General features: G+C 47.9%; 1 protein-coding gene across 3 annotated transcripts in view; it reads left to right on the top strand.

The window, feature by feature from the left end:
• The first annotated feature begins 4,752 nt into the window (after positions 1-4,752).
• Positions 4,753-22,041, top strand: part of TBC1D2B (TBC1 domain family member 2B) — an 89,748-nt gene continuing 72,459 nt past the window's right edge. For 2 of the 3 annotated variants that reach the window (XM_004018086.4, XM_060401686.1), the window contains exon 1: positions 4,753-5,212. In XM_004018086.4, the coding sequence (XP_004018135.3) occupies positions 4,856-5,212 (357 nt within the window). In that variant the 5' untranslated portion in view covers positions 4,753-4,855. The remainder of the gene's footprint in view (positions 5,213-22,041) is intronic. The other variant, XM_042235176.2, reaches the window with a different exon arrangement.

Raw genomic sequence — 22,041 nt, 5'->3', positions numbered from 1 at the left:
CACGGCAGGTGGCGTGGCGCTGAGCTGTATGAAAGCACAGACTGCACTCTCCCTGGGTGGTGGTGGTGGCGTCTCCCAGTGGTCAGTTCAGCCCCGCTCTGAAGATGGTCTGCCTCTCCCTGTTCCTTCTCCCACCCTCCGGTGCTCAGCCCATTCACAGCTGCAGTACGCCAGCCTTGCTCCATGAACTCCAATTTCCTCCCCTTTGAGGCCAACTTCCTCCAGATGTGCTCCGTGTTGAACAAAGCCCCACCAAAGTTGCACTGTGTCCCCTAGCCCCAAGCAGTGGAGCCATCTCTGCTGGTCCTCTCTGCCTCAGGCACAGAAGGCCTCCATGGGTGCCCTTTGTGTCAGGACAGCTTCTCCAGCAGGGCCAGGGGGAAGGCGAAGTCGTCAGGCTTGCACTAACCAGAGCGGGCAGCCAAGCTTGCAGGATGAGACGGAGGCCTAAAAGTAAGGGTCAGGTCAGTTGTAATAGCTGGAAGAATCAAGAGGCCTTTGAGCATGAAGGATCAAAAAACAAAACAGAGCCTCTGCTGGTATGGGGAGCTATAGGGAGAATGACCAAAGGCTCTCACAGCTGTGCCTTATGCCACTGATACATTTCAGAGCAGGTGGGCAGGGCCCTTACAGATCACTTTGCCCTCCAGTCCCTCATGGAACAGATGGGAAATTGTAGCCCAGAGAGGGCACAGATGTGCCAAAGGACACACAGCATATCAGGTGGTAAGGTCTACGTTCTCTCTGGGCTCCCCACAGGACTGTGGGCTCCTTCTGTGGCAGGTTGGGGTCTTAGCCAACTCCATACCCTGGGGTCTGGGAATTAAAAAGGCAGTGGGTGGCTGGGTGCTTCTTAGAGGCCTCTCACCCTGCTCCCTGCTAGGAAAACTGGACTAGGATGAGTCACTAGCTCTGTGTTCCCGCGGGGTTTGCCCAGAGGCTGGCCATGTGGGAGCAAGTTCATTGCCCAAATTTCCTCTTTTCAGTAAACAGCAGCCACTTCCTCCTGGGTTGCCCAGTTCCTCTGGTCACTGGGTTCCTGAGAGGCTCGAGGGGCAGGGGCTCACATGGACAGGCAGGACAGACCTTCTGGCACCAAGCTTGCCTGTACTGGACACCAGGCAGGCACACAGGCTGTGTAAAGCTGGCGTCTGGCCACAGGCCACGTGTGCATGCTAAGTTGCTTCAGTGGTATCCAACTCTTTGCAAACCCATGGAGTGTAGCCTGCCAAGCTCCTTTGCCCATGGGAGTCTCCAGGCAAGAATACTGGAGTGGGTTGCAATGCCCTCCTCCAGGGGATCTTCCTGACCCAAGGATCAAGCCAGAGTCTCCTGTGGTTCGTATCACAGGTGGATTCTTTACTGCTTGAGCCACCAGGGAAGCCCCGACCACAGGACACTGACCTTTAATCTACAAGACTGGAAACTGCAAAATGTCAATAAGCCACTGAAGAAGAGCACCAAGCAATTAGGAGCCACCAGGGGCAGCCCCAGGATGACCATGTGGGAGGACCCTGAGGGGATGAGTTGGCTAGAAAAGGGGGGGGAATGAAGCTGCATTTGTTTAGCATTTTACATAAAATATAAAATTGTCCAAAATGAATTTGGAGAGAGCTGCTAAGAGAGATAAGATGAAGGTCCACCATATAGGCCCTTCAGCTTTTAGTTTTAGGAACAGAGGGGGGTGGGGTGAGACAATGCAGGGTTTGTTCATGAAATAACCAGCATCCCAGGGTGACCCAGAGAGAACTGGCAGGGCAAGGGGCCTGGGAGAAGTCTGGAGAGTCCAGAGGGTGTTGGGGTTGGTGCTGGAGCCTTGGAATGCTTGGGCCACTTCTGCTTGGCTCTGCAGAGATGTGGGGCCCTCCAGAGGCCCCTGCTGAGATGTTGCCCCCAGTTTTGAGGCCTCCAAATTTTGCCTGTCTCATTAGGGTCTCTGGGCTTGCAACTGCGCCTCCTCAGAGGGCCATATTCTGGGTCTGGCAAGGGCCAGGAGAGTTTATAGAGTTTTTAGATAGTGTAGGCTCAGCACTACAGGGATTTCCTTGTAGCTCAGTGACTAAAGATTCTGCTTGCAATGCGGGAGACTCGGGTTTGACTCCTGGGTGGGAAAGATCCCCTGGAGAAGGAAATGACAACCCATTCCAGTATTCTTGCCTGGAGAATCCCATGGAAAAAGAAGCCTGCCAGACTACAGTTCATGGAGTCGCAAGAGCCAGACACGACTTGGCAACTAAACCAGTACCAGTACCAGCACCTGGATCTGCCAACTTTCAAGGGACCTAGGAAATGTCTGTAGACTATAAAAAAAGGTACCAGCTGCAAACCCCAGGAAAAGAGGAAAGTCAAAATTAATAAACATTTCATTACATGTCTGAAAAGTGTAACATTATGTCTACTTCATTAAAATGTCATAAAAACCTTCCTCCCTTTGAAAACAATTTATATGTTGGGTTTTTCTCACTCAGCCAGGATTCCCACATAGACATGATATATCTGCCAAGATGTAGTAGCCAAATGTATATTAAAAAGAATTCCTCATAGATACTATCCAGAGCATAATTCTAGAAACTCCTTCAAACATTTTTAGAGCAAATATTATGACTATGCTTACTATGGAATGTGGGGCATTATAATATGTTTGATATGATGTGGGGTATGGCCTCCATGAGAAAGAGGGCCTGTGAGATGTTAAAATGACAGGGAGAGTGGAAGTTCAAGTGCAGGAGGGTCAGGCTTGAGGCCAGCTTGCCCACTGAGAAGCACAGACTCTAGCTCTGCCAGGGGCTGCAGAGACCTGGCCAGCCAGGCCAGACCCTCGCCCCAGGGTGAGGGGGCTCACTCCTGCCACCTGTGAAAGACGCCTTCCTTGCGCCTAACAGGTATCTGCTTCCACCAGATACCCCACGAGCTTAGTCTGTCCCCTGTGACAGCAGGCTACGGTCATCCTTACTTTCTGCCCAACCCACTGACAGAGCAGAGGTTGGAGGGAGGCTCCTGCCCTGTGGCCTCCTGTACACCTCCTGTCTGTAGCTGTGTACTGTAGCTGTACAGACCCAGTTCTCCCAGCTCTTCCCCTTTCCAGAGGACTTCTTGTTCACACCCTACTCTGGCTTCCTAGCCCACAAGTCAGCTAATCACAGTCCCCCTTGATCACAGCAAGGCACAGATGAAACATGGTTCCTTTATTCTCCAGGGTGGCCCATCCCACTCCTGCAGTGCATGCTCTGGCCTCCTATGTAATGGGGATGTGAGACCCCCCTCTCAGAATCTGCTGATTTCAGAGGATATCAGTGCTAACTGCACAACAGTAATAATTGATACGCTGAGGGCTTACTGTGCTAGGTGCCATGTTAAGCACTTTCACATGATCTTGAACTCTTTATAAGAACGATGGTATGAAGTAACTACTTGTACTATCCCCATTTTATAGATGACGAGACTGAGGCTCAGAGAGGTAACATAACACCCCCAAAGTCATACCACTGGTTAGTAGCAGAGCTAGGAGACAGATTCCATCAGTCTGGATTCACAGCCCAGTCTTTAACTTGATGTGGTATTGCACTCAAAGATCCAAAGGGTGCTAAGATGGAGGCGCCCTTGCCACAGCCACCCAGGCAGATCCTTGACGGGCCTGGGGACAGGTGGGGTAACACAGGGCCCACAGCTGGTTGACCGGCTGCGTGAGCTCACTCTTCCAACCTGCCTCCAAGTAAGCAGTCTAATTCAGGGCCCCATCCATCTCAGAAAGTTCGTTTTCCACCTGTGTAAAAATATGCAAACTGAAGAAGGTGAGATACTGTTTTGATCTGGCCCTTTCACAAATATCTCTATGACCTTCCTTTTTTTCATTAAGTAAAGTGAGCTTTAGTATTTGCATTTCCTCCACAAACTTGCATGACTCATTCCCTCACGCCATCTAGGTCTCTGCTCCAGGTCACCTCCTCAGTGGGGCCTCCCTGATCCTCTGAAACGCAGCCTGACCCTCCTGCCCTCCTCTTACATTATTGTGAAACAGAGGCACTTGCCTCTTGAAGTTATTGTGAAAGTTCAAATGAGCCAATATATAAAACACTGGTAACAATAAGGGCTATTTAAGTGGTAATCCTTTTTAAGTTACATCACACAGTATACTTTTATCTGCCTTTTTATGTGGGTATCCTCTCTCTCCCTTGCTAGACTATTATCTCCATGAGGGCAGGGGAATGATTTTGCAGCTTGTTCACTCTCTTGTCCTCCAGCGTCTGGAACTGCACTTGGCACATAGAAGGGTCTCAGTACATATTTGTTGAATTCAGAACATGAACCCACTGAGGTCTGGAGAGGTGGGAAAAGTTTTGGCTTTCATTCACAAATTCTATAAACATTTACTGAGCACCCACTCGGGCGCCAAGCAATAAGCTCTCTCGGGTGTGCAATACTAGCCTATGAATCTGGCAGGGCAGAAATTTTAAAACAAAGTTTTGCACTGAGGTTATAATTTATATAGAGAGAAACGTACAATTTCAAGGGGACACTGATGGATGTTTGAGAACCGCAAGTTCACACTCCTATAAAGAAACGGAACAATGTTTCAGCTTGGCAACGTGGGGTTTTGAGCCCAGGTTACACGAAGGCACAGAGGGCAGGCGGTGATGCTACCTGACCTGCCTCTGGGGTGCCTGTGGGAGAGCCCCGGGTCGAAGCGGGCGTTCCTGGAGGCGGGCGGGGGTGGGACTACAAGTCCCAGGCTGCTTTGCGCGCCCGCAAGCCGTGCGGAGCGGCGGGGCTCAGGGGAGGGGGCGCGGCAGCGGCGGCGGCGGTGGCGCCGAGGCGCTGGGGGCCGGGGCGCCGGCGGTTGGCGCGCTGGCTGGCAATGCCGGGGCCCGCGGCCCGCGGGGAGGAGGGCAGCGGTGGCGAGGGCGCGGCCCCGGGGGCCGCGGCGGAGCCTGGGGCCGGGCCGGGGCGGGAGCCGGCGCGGCTGTGCGGCTACCTGCAGAAGCTGTCCGGTAAGGGCCCGCTGCGCGGCTACCGCAACCGCTGGTTCGTGTTCGACGCGCGCCGCTGCTACCTCTACTACTTCAAGAGCCCGCAGGACGCGCTGCCCCTCGGCCACCTGGACATCGCAGACGCCTGCTTCAGCTACTCGGGCCCCGACGAGGCGGCCGAGCCCGGCGCGGAGCCGCCCGCGCACTTCCAGGTGCACAGCGCGGGAGCCGTCACGGTGCTCAAGGTGGGACCGCGCCCCTGCAGCCCAGCACCTGCCTCCCGGGGGCGCGCGCACACGCCCTTCTTCGGTTCCCCCTGCTTAGCCTTGGGGCTGCCCCTGGCACCCAGCTTAGCCTAGCTCCTCTGCCCATCTGACTTTCTCCGTCCACCCTCCCTTTTCTTAAGCCCGTCTGCCAGCCTTTCCCCTTTTCTTTCTCAGACTCTGTCCTCGTGTCCCCATCTCAAGCTCTTCACCTGAGTTTAGACCAGAATGGCTGGGCGCTTCTTAGCCCTTTGACCCGTTATCACCCTCTGCGCCCTCCCTCGGGTCCTTTTCTGTCCACCTCCCCTCCCCTCACCTCTCTCGTGTGGATGTCCTGTGTAACCCTCCTAGGCAACCATGACTGTAGGCTTCCTCCCTTGACTAAATTATTACTCTCTTCAGCTGCCTCATCTGTAAAATGGGGATAGTAGTAGTATCTACTTCTTGGGGGAGTTGGGATTTTACATGAAATATATGCTAACCATTGGTAAATGTGATGGCATCCAAGATTATAGACAGAAAGAGTCAGAGATGGCGGGGCTTTTAGAGAGAATCTACTGCAGTCCCCTCCAGAGTGGGTAGGGACACTGCTGCTAAGTTCACACAGTCAGTCAGTAGCAGAGCCTGTTTGCTTGCTCCCTGCTTTGGCTGGGAGAGGAGGGAAAGGGTTCCTTCAACCAGTCCTGCCTTGCCCATTTGAAGCTTCCTGTGTTGAAGCGTGGAACTTGCATCAGGAGTCACCCTGGTGCTCAGAAGCCCCTCCTCCCGCCTCGTTCTTGAGGGGCTCCCATCATCTCCTAGGGGCCCTCCTGCTTCCAGCACCTTGAGTGTCTGGGCCTTGGCCTGGAGTCTGATCTCTCTCCCAGCCTCCCTCCTTGCCTGGTTCCTGTGAGCCTTCACCCTCACTCCTCTCTGTCTTTCTTCTCTTCCGTATTATAAGCTGGGTTTCTCCAGAGCAGCAGGGCTGGGCTGGGTTGTATGAAAACTCTCTGCAAAGCTGGCCAAGTAGAGAGCAGAGTGGGCTGAGCCTAGCGCCCTTGGCCTTGTAAGCACAGGGCTGTTCCTGGGATCTCCGAAGCCAGCAGCAATTGGAGCTGCTCCCTGAGGTCGTTTTTCAGAGTTTTGTCAACTCAGTTCTTCCTGTTGCAAGCAGAGTCTGATTACTTGTGTTCTTGTGTCCTTTTAGATTCCTCCATCCCTTCTTGAAGTGGGTGCAGACAGCCTGGTTCTCCAAAGGAAGCCAAGCAGAGTTGTAGTTCAGCTGGGGTTTACTTAGAAGCATTTGTGTAAACTTCGGAGTGACCCTAGCAAGTACACAGGGACTTTTTGCCAAAGAAAGATGCGTCCTCACTATCATGGACTGTCCCTTTGTACAGCTGAATTTCCTGTAGAATTGTTTGTTAAAACAGAAAATAGAGCATCCTGTTTCAGATTTTCTCAGATGACTTTGGAGCCCTCTATCAGATATTTTCATTACAGTTTTTTGAATGGTGGAGATATCTACATAAGTGGGGCTACAAAATGCAGTATCAAGAGTGTGGCTTTAGAGTTGGGTGGACTTAAACTTATGGCTTGAATTTGCCTCTCACAGGCGTTGAGCAAATTATACAACCTCTCTGTCCCAGTTTCTTCTTCAACCTACTGGGAATCTTACTGTCCTCACTGGTTACTCTTGAGAATTCTGGAAAATGGCTGGCACAGAGTAGGCAGTACATGGCATCCATAAGAAACAACAAGTAGTGTTTTGGGCCGTTATGTAGTATGTTTGTGTAATGGAATATTACGCAGCAGCGAACATAGAGGAATGAGAGGGGTAAGTGTCAACGTGGATGACTCCCCTAAACATAAAATTGAGAAAGGAAAACACAGTTACAGATCACATACGGAGGTATGATTCACGCAAAAATTGAGATCATGTGGATGCATATGCTGTGTGGGAATGGGAGAGCTCTGTTGGGGTGATGAGCCCTGCATTCAGGATGGTGGTTCCCACTTGGGAAGAGAGGGGAATGTGAGTGGAAATGGGTGCCTGGGGACATCCACTGTCTTCGCAATGTTTTATTTCTAGCACCAGGTGGTGTGTGTTTTATTATTCTATTTATCTTTTTCTATGTTCAGAATATGTCTCTCTCTCTCTCTCTCTCTTTTTAAATGAAGTGGATCTTCACGTAGGTTACTATGGAACATTTTGGTATGTAAAGCTGAATTAGTCATAGAATAAGAGAGCGTGCCTGAGGCCAAGGGTCTGCTTTGTAAAAACAGTGGAAATGGAAACACAGGCTAGGCTCTTCAAAAGAAGAGAGCAGTCAGAATGCAGGGTTTCAGAGTAAGGAGTGTGTCTTAAGAAAGATGAATTTTAGGGTACGGTGATTCCTTCTGAGCTGTGGGAGTAAAAATTTTATGGTGGTAAAAGTGGAAACTAGCAATTTATCTTCCTTTTCACCTTTCACGTCCAAGAACTGATTCCCATAAACTTTAACGCTTCGGTTTAGGGCTGCTCAGCTGTAGCGCAGACCTTGATTTTTAAGGGGGTTGTAGGTTAGTGAGGATTAATCTCTACTCAAGGTTTAGCTAATGTATATAATTTTATAGATACCATTTCTTTCGATGGGTTAAAAAGAAAAAATCAGTTTGCTTATGGTGTTATCATATGGTTCTTATTTTAAAGTGACTTTCTGCCTACTCTGGAAGAGCTGTGGTTTTGTTGAACTTTTCCAAAATGTTTTACTGCTTGAGTCTTAATGAAAGCTGATATTGGAATTTCTTAGTAAACTTTTCTGTTCCTAAACTCAGAGATGTGGTCCATGCCTTATTTTACTGATGAGGGAATGGAGGCCAGAGAGGGAATGTGATTTGTCTGAGATCATGAAGATAGACTTGAGACCTTCTTAGATAGTAGACTCTAGAAACAGTGAGTGTCCAAAATGCCAGGTATCTAATTCTCTTATATGTTTTGACAAGTCTTCCCCCCCACCCCCTTTTTTTTTTTAAACTTCTATTTCAGTGGCTTGGGATTAGATGTCATGGTTTTTCTTGTAATGCATTAAATTTCTGTCCTTTTCATATAGAATGAAAGCACCAGCAACACTGTACCTACTGATTCTTTACCAGGATGTATGGTACTTGTTACTCGACATTTGGAAGCTGCTACAACAGTCAGATAGAAACTGAGCTTCTTGTGGTGCTCTGTGTGTGTGTGTGTAGAGGTGCTAGAGGCTACTCACTGAGCTCTGCTGGGATCTGAGACGCAGGAGTCAGTCCTGGAGTGAGCTGTCCCATAGAGAAGGAGAGCATGTGACTGACGGGGAGGAAAGCTTGAATGGCCCTGCCCTGCCAGATTTCTGCAGGCCCCAGAGTGAGGCGCATCATCAGACTGTCAGCAGATTCACCCCGCTCCCTCTGCTCTGTTTCTTGAAGGCATGTGGTGCGCAAATGGACATGTGTGTTGGTTTTTGAGCCACACGTAACCGAACAATCATGCATGCCTATTCTTAACCCACTTTTGTGGGAAGGACACACATTCTCTGGTGTTGAAACTGCTCTCAGTTTAATGACAAACATTTGTTAGCTCGGTAATCATAGTGTGTGCAGTACAAAATAGATGGGGTGTACCGGCGTTCTTGGCTAAATGGTTCTGCTAAGCTGTTTGTCCCTGGGGCATCTGCTCAGGGGTCTTGAAGTGTTAGTTAAATCTTTTATTAAGACATAACTTTTTATGGGTTTGTTGTGGCTTCCCAGCGAGTATGTTCCTTAAAAGTAGGTACAGTTTTGTGGGTGTGGAATCACAGTCTTTCTGGCTCCCACTGCCTGTCATACAGGCCTCACTGTAGTGTAGTTGCCCCACTATTTCCTGCCCAGGAGGACCCCCAAGGGCCGCTGTTTGTATCCTCACCTCCCAGAACAGCGCCTGCACAAAGTAGGTGCCCAGGTAGACATTTGTTGAATGAATGAGTAGAAGGTGGTTACCCAGTAAGCCTTGGTTTTGATGTGAGCTCCAACCCTTTAGAAGTGATCAGCCGGAATTCTCAAATGTCTCAAATGACAGTCTCACCACGTGTCATGGAGGTGGCTGCCGTTCAGGGAATGCTCAGTGAATATGACGGGCATCAGGGATCCAGAAGGGGGATTACCATCAGTCCTTAATTTTCATGTCTCTCGTATTTCATGCCTGCAGCTTAGACTCTGAGGGCATTGTTGTGGCAGTGAGTGAGTGATTACGTGGTAAATATTTGAGGTCTTGCATCAGTGCCAACTCTGGGACTACTCTGCTCTGATGTCCTAGTACAGAAACAACTGTAGAATGAGTGTAGATGTGTTCCCATCATTTTTGTTTATGGACCAGGAGATACGCATGTCATGTAATTTTCACATCATAAAATGCAGTTCTTTTGATTTTTTTTTTCTATTTGAAAATGTAAAAACCGTTCTTGGCTTATAGCTGTGTAAAGACAGGCATTAGGGTAGAAATGATCCTCAGCCATAGTTCACTGACACTGGTGTGTTAGGAAGGCCTGGCCGGGCACTTCTCCTTCATTTGGTCACTCACTCTCACACTCTGTGCTTAGGCACTGCAGGGATAGATTGGACAAGGTGTGCATAGTTCCTGTCCTTGAAGAGTTTTCTGGGTAGCCCAGAGACAGGCTTTAATTAAAGCAACACCAACCAGTTCTGTGAAGTTTAAAAGGAAAGAGACGGGATGCCTATGCAACAGGGGCTCTGGATCTAGTTTGAAGGGAGGAGGGAAGACTTCTTGAGGAAGTGACTTTTGAGCTGAGGTATAAAAGGCACATTGATGTTAACTGGAGGAGTGGAGAGAGCAGTGGAGTGTTCTAGGGAGAGGAATGGCAGGAGCAGAGACCCTCAGGCGCGTCTGAGTGTGTAGGGGATTCAAGGAATGCCCAATGGCAGCTGAGTGGAGGGGAGGGCCTTGTGGCCCTCACTGTAGGAATACGCAAACATTTTTCAGCAGGGCTTGACAAATAGTTATGTTTTTCTTTTTTTTTCCTCCAAAACTGATGTTTGGATCATGTCCAGTATTTTCATCTAATTATGTAGGAAGATGTCTTGTGTATTAAGAGTGAAATATTAATATGTTACCCACTAGCTGACAGGTTTTAAAGAAGATAAATGCAAAGTTGAAGATCTGGTAGTCGTTGCCTCTCAAGCAACATTCAAGTTCAGAAATGAGCTGGGGCTGCTGGCTCAGGGCTGCCTGGCTGCGCTGGGCTGCCTTTCCTGCAGCATTCCTCACGGCCGCCTTCCTTACCTTCTCTCCTGTCCCACTTGCTCTGCTCACAGGCATGCTGCTGCTGCCAAGTCTCTTCAGTCATGTCCGACTCTGTGCGACCCCATAGACGGCTGCCTACCAGGCTCTGCTGTCCCTGGGATTCTCCAGGCAAGAACACTGGGGTGGTTGCCATTTCCTTCTCCAATGCATGAAAGTGAAAAGTGAAAGTGAAGTCGCTCAGTCATGTCTGACTCTTTGCGACCCCGTAGATTGCAGCCCACCAGGCTCCTCCGTCCATGGGATTTTCCAGGCAAGAGTACTGGAGTGGGGTGTCATCGCCTTCTCCAGTTCACAGGCATGCATGTTGCCAGTTTCCTTCCCCTATGGAGGGAACTGTTGCTTGAGAAATGGAGGGAGGGGCCATGTGCATTCAGGTTGAGAGATGGTGAGCACCAGCGCTCCCATCTCACTGAGGCTTCTGAGGGGTGGACAGTCTCCTTGTTCAGCTGCCTCCACCCATCAGCCTTCCCATAGAACAAAATATAGATAATAACCCTCTGTGCAAAGAAAGAAAAGAACCCTATGATTGTAGAAATGACTCTGCAGTTGTGGGAGCGGAAGGGGTTTTGACTAGGAATTTTCAGTTCTTGTAGAGATTTATATAGTAGGGCAGGGGTCCCCAGCCCCCGGTCTGTGACCCAGTACTGGTCTGCAGCCTCTTAGGAAGCAGGCCGCACAGCGGAGGTGAGCAGCGGGTGAGTGAGACTGCGTCTGCTGCTTCCCACCGCTCCCCATCACTCGCATTACTGCCTGAACCATCCACGCTCCCGCCGCCACCCCAGTCCAGGGAAAAGTTGTCTTCCACCAAAGAATCTGGCCCCTGGTGCCACAAGATTGGAGGTTGCTGTAGTAGGGTCTTGATGACCTTTGAGTGGGTGTTTACCTACATCCTGGCAGGCCCAGTCCTCAGCGGATTTTGCTCACTTTAGAGTGAATACAGTATGGTGAATTAGGAAGTAGTGATGCTTCTGACTAATGTTCTGCTAAATATTGTACTTAGAGAATTTGGTGAAGGGAACACGATGGGCACTTGTATGTGCAGAGGCAGCCTCGAGAGTCAGGGGGCTAAGGCAGTCTCTGGAGAGGCTGTGGGTTTCATGATCACCCAGGAAATAATAGCTCACCAAGCAGCATAGGAAACCCCGAGTGGACAGATTCAGGATGGCATTCCTCCCTAAAATGGGTCTTCTCCTGTTTTGGTTTTTGAGCATCTGATGCTATGTCCTGCTAGAGTGTAGGTTTCCTGAGAACTTATCCTTCTTGGTTCACCACATCAGCCTTAATACTTAGTGGAGTGTCAGCCACGGATTAGATGCCCTGTGTATATTGGTTGAATTGAAAGAACACTTCAGACTCTTATTTCCTTTTGGGGTGGGGGTGTGGTGTGCTCATGTTGCATGGTCAGAAGGAGGTTTGCAATGTCCATATCTCCCTTTAGAAAATATTTTTGAGCATCCACCATGTCATAAGCATCATGCTTTTTCTGCAGACAGAGCAGTGAAAATTTTCCATTTAAGAAACTACAGTGCTGAGACTTTAAAAATAGATTAGCACCTGATAGCTTTGAAAAAAAACTTTGGAGAGAAACCATATTTGTCTGTAGTATTCATCGCTGGTAGTAAACATCAAGTGTCTGCAAGCTTTTTGATTCTGAGGGAGGTCTGGAAGAAGGGGGCAGGGAAGCCTGAAGGTAAAGTACAGATTTGAATATCACCTGGGTCCAGAAATCTGTGGTTCATACCATAATTTCTGTGGGCATTGCCGAATTAGGGAGGTCTGTATGACTGAACACCAAGATGATCCCTGGAGAATTGGGCTGAGTAGTTGGCTAGGTTTTGGTGTAATTGTATAGCTATTCAAAGATTTAGTTCATTTTGGGTGAGCGAGAAGTGTTCCCAGTTGAATGGAAATCAGCATCTTTTCATGAGTTTGTATGCCAGGCCATTGCTTAACTTTTTTTTTGATTGATTATGTGGGAGAACTGGAATCTGGAGGAGAAGGGGACAGTCAGGAGCTGAGATCCTTTGGCCTCTTTCCCTGCTCAGTGGTAAAGAATCTGCCTCCCAATGTGGGAGATGGCGGGTTCGATCCCTGGGCTGGGAAGATCCCCTGGAGAAGAGAATGGCAACCCACTGCAGTATTCTTGCCTGGGAAATCCCATGGGCAGAGAAGCCTGGCAGGCTGCAGTCTGTGGGGTTATGAAAGAATTGGACACAATTTAGGGACTAAACAACAACTGGCCCTTTCCAAGTTCAGCCCTCCTGGAGAGAGCAGGCGTTCCTTGAGCAGTCTGTCCTCAGGCGAGACCTTGTCGGGGTGTCAGGTGGCAGGCCTAGAGGTGGACTGGAGGCGGACAGTCCAGTGCTATCAGAGGTGTTGATCCTGGATTATAGGAATTATCTCTAGGCAGTGAGCCCAGTTTTCATTTCCCTTTCCAGCTCTGTGATGTCCAGGGGAGACTGTGCTTGCAGAGAAGGGGCCTGCATTTGGAAAGCTGATGCAGCCACTGACCATTCACCTAACAACCTTGGTTGGGCAAGGCCCTGATGGGCGTCCAGTGGGAATCAGGTGTTGCCCCTGGCCTCGGGGAGCTTGTTCTGTCCAGCCCTGGGTGTCATTAGAGCATTGTCATCAAGTCACTCTGTGAGGTGAAGGAGGTCGTCAGTGCTTTTGTTCCAAGGGTCATTATCCCTGAGTCAGTACTGACGAGACCCTCAGATCAGCCTGTCTTGCTCCTTGTGTGACAGAGTAAGAAACTGAGTCCCATAGCTACTTAGCCGCAGCCCTGGCACTAACCAACCCCCTCCACACACACACACCTGAGTGATATTTAGCTATTTTAAACCCAGTGGGTTTATGCTATTTGCTTCATATTTCCATCTTACTCCCTTAGTAGGAAATTGGGCTTCTTCTGTTTTTAGTTGTTGGACACAGATTGTAAAATTACACATTTCCCTCTTAAGTACTGTGGTGCAGAGGTAAGATGTTCAGTCCCATGGAGACTGGAAATTGACAGTACAGATGATAAACTTCCAGTGGGGGTTGACTGATAATAGACATTAGTGGTGTTTCCCTGGCAGGGACTAGACTTACATATTCCTGTTCAGGAGCCTTCTCTTTGGCGCCTTTCCTCTGTGCAGAGGAAAACTAACCCTTGGTGTGTGTTTTTTTCTCTTGCTGCTCTGTAAACCATGCCCTCTGGCCTCAGAAGTGAACCAGTTTTTTAAGCTTCACAGTTTACAGCTCTCTTACATTTACTGTCCCAGAGGTAACCTGCTGATAAGGCTCCCTTTGCTTTCTGTCCTTTAAAGGACATCTCCTGGAGAACTGTGGTTCTCAAATTTAGTGTGGGGAAGGAGCCTCCTGGGATCCTGCTAATTGCAAGTGGCGAGCGTTCCCCCCTAGAGATTCCGGTTTAGTTGGTTGGCCAGGGTGGACCTGAAGAATCTGCTTCCTTATCCACTGTCCTGCCCCTTCTGCTGCAGACCTCTGGTCCTCTCTTTGAGAAACACTGCTCTCTTCTAGATCATGAATGAATGTTCTCTTTGACCATGAAGTAAAGACTGGCCCTGTGAGAGGATGGTTTTCTAAGTGGACTAGAAATAACTAAACTGCGTGGGTGGAGACCAGTGAAGTATGAGCCCTTTATCCTTAGGTTGACACTCTGTGGTTTATATCTGCCCACCTTCTTTGCATTCTGAGTTTCTTTGCTCCAGAGTAATGGTTTGGGGCCTGTGACTCCTTCTTCCCAGTGGCCCTGACGTTTCTGTCCACCCATGCTGATCACTTAGTTGCTGGCACACCACCGTGTGCCAGGGTTCCTCCTGGCTCATTCAGAGGGAAGCTCCCGGAGGCCATCCTTAGGGTGTTTCTGGGAGAGGGGGGTTTTAATGATCACCACCACCAAATAGCTGGTAAGGAGACTTGTATAGCCTCCGGCTTTTCACCTAGAGAGGGGTTTGATATAGGAGAACCATCTGGCACTTTCCTGAGATACCAGCTCTATCTTAAAAAGACTGTTAGAAATCAACATGCTTCCCAAACACTGCAGTAAATGGACCGAAAGTTCTGGCAGATTTTTGGTACCAGGCTCCCATTTCCCCGTAATCTCCAACGGGTGGAGCCTGGGAGTCTGCCCCTCCCAAAACCCAGATCATAAAATTGCATATTAAGTCAGTCATTCCTGTGTCCTCCTTTTAAGTTAAAAAACATCAAGCCAGAATGTTGCAGTGTTGCATGGTGTGTGGAAATCATCGCAGGCAGAGGTGGCGTGGGGCTGTTCACCCGTTTGCTTGCTGTTGCTACAGGAGTTCTTGTTTATCCTGAGCTCATAAAACCCTGGCACTCTCTTATTGTGCAATGGCAGAGCTGATAGGGAGCTGTAGGAATGCAGCCCTGTGGCCACTCAGAGGCCACATGCTCGCCTTCCGTCTGAAACAGAAAGCGTTTTGACAGGCTCCCGCATTTCCTGCAGGGAAGAACAGGCCCAGAGAGTGGCCTTGCCCTTGCTTGTGTCTTGGTGGAATCTGTCATCTAGGCCAGGCCCCTCGCAAGCCCAATTAGCTTTATTGACCCCTTTCCCTGTAACATGCATGTGTGTGTGTAGGCACTCTTCTAGTGCCCTGCCCTTAGTTTAATCTCCGTTAAACTGTTAAGGATGGTTTTAAGGAGTATCTGTTCTCTCACGGTGTTTGCTTTTTAAAAGAAGATGCTGGAGAGTTAGAAATGGCAAAGCTCCTCAGACTACCACCTCCCAGAACGCGGGAGAGAGGAGGGGCACCTCGTGGGGAGAAGCTGCTCCCTCCCTCTCAGACCGTTCAGGGAAAGTGATGGTGGGAGGTCTAGGTTCTGTAGATTAGAATTCATGTAATTATTTGGCATAATAAGTTATATGAAAATGCCGAGTTCGGGACAGCAGTTTAAAAAGACAAAACAGTAAGAACTTAGGGTGTTACTAGAGGAGTGGAGGTCCCTATAGTTGCACTTTGTTTTCCAAGGAGCCAGGAGATTCAGTATTATTTCCCTGCTCAGTGTCTGTCACTGGGCTGAAACAAGATTTCAAAACCTTCCCAGGGGTTTTTGAAAAAACCTACTTTTTTTTTTCCTTCCCCCACTGGTGGTGGGCCAGATCCCTTGAGATTGTTTGCAAGCTCATGATTTTGAAATGTTCAGAAGAAAATTTGGAACCTAAAATTATTTATCAGATATGGGATTGTAGTCTTTTTTTCATCTGAGATGTGTTTTGCATTATCAGGCTATTTATGATATTCTTGTGCTTTTTATTGCTTATGGAAGAAGTACCTTGGAAATCCAAAACAACCTTCTTTCTTTCAGTTTTTTTTTTTGCTGCACCTTGGGGCTTGCCAGATCTTAGTTTCCCCACCAGAGATTGAACCCAGGCTATGGCAGTTAAAGCGCCGAGGCTTAACCCCTGGATTGCCAGGGAGACCCCAGATACCCTTCTTTAGATTTAAGAAATGAAAATTCCTTCATTATGAACAGGCATTGCATATCCTTTTAAGATATGACTGAGTCAGACTATGCATACAATCTCAGTTGCTTTCTATGACTTAGCAAACTTAGTCCATCTGAATTCTCCTTGTGACTCCATGGTGACTGTCGGTTATGCAGTCGGCCCTGACCCTTTGGGGAGGAGCCCAGAGTTCATGACCTAAGTGGGTAACTGGAGTGCTGTGTCATTATCACGTATGCAAGATAGGTTCTGTAAGAGATATCAGATGGCCTCCTAGATAGGATGTGTGAACTAGATCTTGAGGAGCGAGTAGGCATTTGCATGTGGGTTTAGTGCAGTAGGAGAGGGGTCACTGAAGCTCAACTGGCTTCTGTGTGCCTGCTGGGTGGGGAGAGAAAGGCTCTAGTCCTGTGGAGTGTGGGGCAGCATGGACCAGGTGACCATGCCACGTTGCTCAGCACTTGGGAGCCACTGGAGAGTTCTAAGCATGGGACAAACATATGACTTTGTTGGCTACGTGTAAGAGGGTTTGGGGAGGGAGACTGAGGACAGCAAGACCAGTTAGGATACTCTCGCAGAGGCCCGAGGTTGAAGAACCAGATGAACGACAGGGAGCGAGAATCTGAGAGACGGACGAAAGGGTCGTTCAGACTTAGAGACCTTGTGATCCTTTTATGTTGGAGAACAGTTCCTGTCTTCTGCATATTTGTTTATGTTTAGTCTTACTATCGCTCACTGCAGTCTATTTTAAAAGAAATGTCTTTAGAGCAGAACTGTGGCTCAGAGCATCCAGTGGGAGAACTTTATAGCTGATTGATGGTCATGCTCTCTCCATCCCAGTGAAACTGTGCTGACCCCACCCATTCTTTTGATGTCCTGAAGACCTTCTGTACTGTCAGAGAGCCCAGCCTCTGATGTGGGAATTGTCTTTATCCAGGAAACCAACATGCTATTTTTATTTAGTGTGCGTGCGTGCTCACTCAGTCATGTCTGACTCTTTGCCACCCCGTGGACTGTAGGCCTCTAGGCTCCACTGTACATGGAATTTTCCAGGCAAGAATCCTGGAAAAGAATCCTGCCATTTCCTACTCCAGGGGATCTTCCTAACCCGGCATCAAATCCGCGTCTCCTGCATTGGTAGGCAGATTCCTTACCACGGTGCCACCTGGAAAGCTTTGTTTTTATTTACTTATTTAGTTTTGGCTGCACTGGGTCCTTGCTGCTGCATGCAGGCTTTCTCTAGTTGTAGTGAGTTCAGGCTGCTCTGCAGTAAGCTGTGCGTAGGCTGTTCACTGCAGTGGTTTATGTTGTGGAGCTCAGGCTGTGGGATGTGTGGGCTCAGGAGTTGCGGCTCAAGGGATCTAGAGCGCAAGCTCAGCAGTTGTAACATAGGGGTTTAGCTGGCCCATGGCGTGTGGAATCTTCCCAGACCAGGGATTGAGAGCTCGAGCTCAGCAGTTGTAACACAGGGGTTTAGCTGGCCCATGGCGTGTGGGATCTTCCCAGACCAGGGATTGAGAGCTCGAGCTCAGCAGTTGTAACACAGGGGTTTAGCTGGCCCATGGCGTGTGGGATCTTCCCAGACCAGGGATTGAGAGCTCGAGCTCAGCAGTTGTAACACAGGGGTTTAGCTGGCCCATGGCGTGTGGGATCTTCCCAGACCAGGGATTGAGAGCTCGAGCTCAGCAGTTGTAACACAGGGGTTTAGCTGGCCCATGGCGTGTGGGATCTTCCCAGACCAGGGACTGAACCCGTGTCACCTGCACTCCAAGGTGGACTCTTAACCACTAGGCCTCCAGGGAAGTCTGCCAACACACTTTAAACTGAACTTGGCTGTTGGTTGAGGTCATCAACATTTCAATATCTGAGAAAGAACATAGAGGAACTTCTAGATTTCTGCCGAAATGTTGAGAGAATGGACTTTGTCTTGGACATGCACTTCCTCTTCTTCCCCTTAATAGTAGGGAACACAGACCCGGGTTTGAATTTTGGCTGTGCCAACTGGCTGTGAGATCGTGAGTGATCATGACAATATGGATAGTTGATGCCTAATGAGTAGTTAGTGTGTGCCAAGCACTGTTCTGAGCTTAACACACATTAATTCATTTAATCCTCGTAACAGCATAACATGAAGTAGATTCCTGTTATTCACATATTACCAATGAGAAATCTGAGGCACATTAAGTAGCTTGGCTATTACAGCCAGCAAATGGCCGAGCTGGGACTTGTACTCAGTTAGGCTCCAGAATCCAGTAGGTAATACTTTGGGCAAGTGGATGATACCATCTTGTGAGATTGTTATGAGCTTTATTTTTTTGTTATGAGCTTTAAATGATAGCGTATATTAACTGTTTAGTACAATGTCTGGCACATGGTAATCATTTCCTTAATAATATCTAATACTGTTAGTAATATGAATGTAAACATTATGAAATAGTCTATATAATTTTGTTCCATTTTTGTAAAGAAAATTGCCATGTGTATTTATGGATAGAAAAGTATCTGAAAGGATATACTCCAAAGTGCTGACTGAGGTGATTACTGGTGATGTGGTTATGTATGTTTTATTTTTTCTTTGTTTTGCTGTATTTTTCAAATTTTCCGCAGCAGACATGGGTATTGTTATTATTTGAAATAAAAGTCTACCATTTGTTATTGGGTTTTGTTTTTGCTTTTTAAAGCTAAGGAGGCACTCCCAGGCATAAAGGAGCTCTTTAAGTGCCAACAGAGTGAGGTGTTCCTGCAAAGCTATGGAACTCCACACTATGCTCAGCAACTTGGAGGTTGTTTGGTCTTTTTTCTCATTTTGTCTTTTGTCTTTTAATTTTGCATGGTGTTTTGGACACACAGACATTTTTCACTGCTGTCTTTCTGTTGGAGTTTAGACAGGTGTTTACATTCCTAGAAAACAGAAATGTTACAGCAGGGATTATTTCCATGTTGCTGGGCTGAGTAATCAAGCCTGTGGAAATCAATGCCTCCCTGCTCCTGCTCAGCCTGGAGTCAGGTCCCTTGAGTTGCCTGTGCAAGAAGCAGCTGTGTGGCTTACAGTCTGAAGATCTGCCCTTTGAGGACTTGGGGCTCAGTCCTGAGAGAGCATTGGTTTTCCTCATCCACAGTGTCAGGGCACACGGCATTCATCGTGGCTGCTGGTTGTGCTTCAGTGTGAGCTCTTCAGGAGATCTCTGCACAGATCTTCCTTGTCAATTTCTGATATGCTGATGGCTGGATTAAAAGTCAGATCATCCCTGTGTGGCTTTAAAATTTGGCAGAAATCTATACAACTGTTGTTAACAAGATACAGAAAGAGACACAAACTTAACTTTGATTACAAAGGCATCATCTACTAATTTAAATGGTTTCTAGTTTGCATTTAAATCTTGAATCAACGTTGACTTTATTTTCTTTTATGTTGTGGCCTAGGTTTCAAACCTAGACCATAATTCTTAATACTTTTATTTCTTTCCAAAATTTTAGCCAATTGTCATAATGCCTTTGTTGAATAATTAATACTTTTCCCACTGATTTGATTTGAAATGCAGCATAAATATTTTTATATATACTTAGCCCTGTATTTTGATTCTCTGGCAGTAGAGTACTGGTTTAATTATTGTGGCTTTATAATATGCTTACCCATTTGGTAGGTCAGAGCCTCACACCTTGTTTATTTTTGCAGGATTCTCAAAGGTTAAACTTCAGATTAATTTTGTAATCTCTTTGCCATGCTTTGAAGAACTTTTTAGAATTTTGGCTGGATTTTTTTTAAAGTTTCTATTGATACATAAGGATTTCTTAAATATATACCTGTGCATTTTATGTTTGGTTGTTTTTTAAAATTTTTTAATTCTTAAAAATTTTTTCTGCACTGTATGGCATGTGGGATCTTAGTTCCCTGGCCAGGGACTGAACTCGCACCCCTCTGCACTGGAAGTTTGGAGTCTTAACCACTGGGCCACCAGGGAAGTTCCTCGTTTTACATTATGATTGTATTGTGAACATGTTTCTGACTATCTCCTGCAGGTGTAAAGGAAGCCATTTGCTCACTGGGAGGGTCTAAGAGCCAAGAATTGATCAGGTCTCACCCAATATGCTACCTCTAGTATTGACTGCTGCATTGGCCTAAGTCAGGCTCTTAATAAGTATTTGCCAAGTGAATGAATAAACATCTCTATGTATGTTGTGTTTTCTTTTGGATTCTTTTAGATAGATTCCTAGAAATGGAGTTTTGGATCAAAGGAGATGAGCATTATTACAGCTTCTAAAATGTGCTGAGTCTTGGCAGATGGCAGTTCTTTACCAAAGGGCTGGAGATCGAGATGGGCTTGGGTCAGTTTGTGGTGTAATGAGAGTGCAGCTAGGAGATGAGGCCCGACTCCTGTGTATGTGCACGATTGCAGCTCTAGCCCCTGTGCCCAGTAATGTGCTTGCCTGCCAGAGTGGGCCCTTAATAAACATATCTTGAGATGAATTAACTTCATTGTGGGACTTTTCAGAGCATCAAGGAGAGAGCTAGGCTTGGAGAGAGGGAAGTCCCTGGAGTCCAAGGGCAGGGACAGGTGTCTGGGGCCCATCTCCCCAAGAGTTGACTTCTGGGTTTTGGGCTGTTGGTGGTCTGGGCACAAAGGCTTGTGGGAGCAGCTGGGGTATCACATGGTTCTCCTCACCAGCTGTCAAGGGCTGAATTCCACCTCAAGCTGGACGAGGCATGGCCTGGTTTGCATTCTCTGAACTGGCATCTCAGGTCATGGTGCCTAAATGCAGCAGATGTCTGTCATCTCAGAGGACTGTGCCCACGTAGTCCCTTGTCTGCCCTCCCAGCTCCCCAGGACATTCCTGCAGCTGTGTAGGAACAACCAGAATGGCTTTTCCAGATGGTTGGCTTGATTTCTCATGTTGGGATTGGTGCCATATTTGAATTAGAATTTTAGCAGTTTTGAGGCAGTAGCAGTAGCTGAACGCAGGAGAGAATGAGTCAGATATTTGAGTGTTTAACTGTATTCCAGGCACTGTGCTAGGCATCTTGGACCATACTGAGGCCAGGAGGCTTTGCCTCTGCCTTCAAGGAACTTAGAATAATGACGAACACACAGGGAGGGCGCCACTGCCGTGGGAAGCTGTCCTGGGCTGCATGGTGTTCTGAGTTCCCCATTCTGAGTGTGCAGAGAACATTCAGGCTCGGGTCAGTAAGCCTTATTTGCGTTTTAAATTGGGTTTTGCAGACTGAGTAGGAGATGGAGAGACCAGTGTTATGGGAGACTCAGGATGTGACCCTGGTGAGCCTTCAGACAACAGATGTAACACGCAGCCTGTTGGATGCTTGCCTGGCATCTGCTCTTATTCTGTTCTGAGCTGTGAAGCTTTGACTTGTTTCTGCTCCTTCCAGCATGGTTGAATGTCTGTCTGGTTCTCCAGAAGGTGGGACTAAAGCATTTTAAATGATGATTTGGGTAGGGTGGGGCAGAGATTGATCCTCTCTGGGTCATGCTGGTGGTAGTGTTAAGCCTCAGCACTGACCGGCTCATCTGTCACCAGGTGGGTGTAGCTCAGTAGAGGGAGTTCCGGTGATGGACTCCTTGAGGTGCCCTGTGTGAGTGAAGACAGATCCCTCAAGGGTCCTACTTGCCTTCCTCTGGGAGGGGGCAGGGAAGATTCTGAAACTGTGAGCCATCAGCTAGACCAGCCAGACTCATTCTTTCAGGTCTCCAAATAATGTTGGCATCTCCATGGACATTAACAGCATGAGGTGGTTGGAGACATGGGGGGTACTTAAAGAAGAAAGTTATTTGAGTCATAAAGTTCTGTGGGAGGTGAAGAACGTTGGCTGCCCCACTGTCAGGAGCCCCATGCCCATGGCCATCCCGAGGGCGTTCCCACCTGCTGGGTTCCCCATCTCACCAGATCTGCCCGCTTTGGCTCTCCCAAATAGTATTTGCCATCATTATCTAGAACAGACCCATTCAATACAAATATGACGTGAGACAGATACATACTTTTAAGTTTTTGGATAACCACATTAAACAGGTGGAATTATTTTAACTAATATGTTTTATT

Source organism: Ovis aries, chromosome 18, assembly GCF_016772045.2.
Source record: "Ovis aries strain OAR_USU_Benz2616 breed Rambouillet chromosome 18, ARS-UI_Ramb_v3.0, whole genome shotgun sequence".
NCBI lineage: Eukaryota > Metazoa > Chordata > Mammalia > Artiodactyla > Bovidae > Ovis > Ovis aries.
Note: the sequence above shows the minus strand (reverse complement) of the source record. Positions and strands in the feature narration are given on the sequence as shown.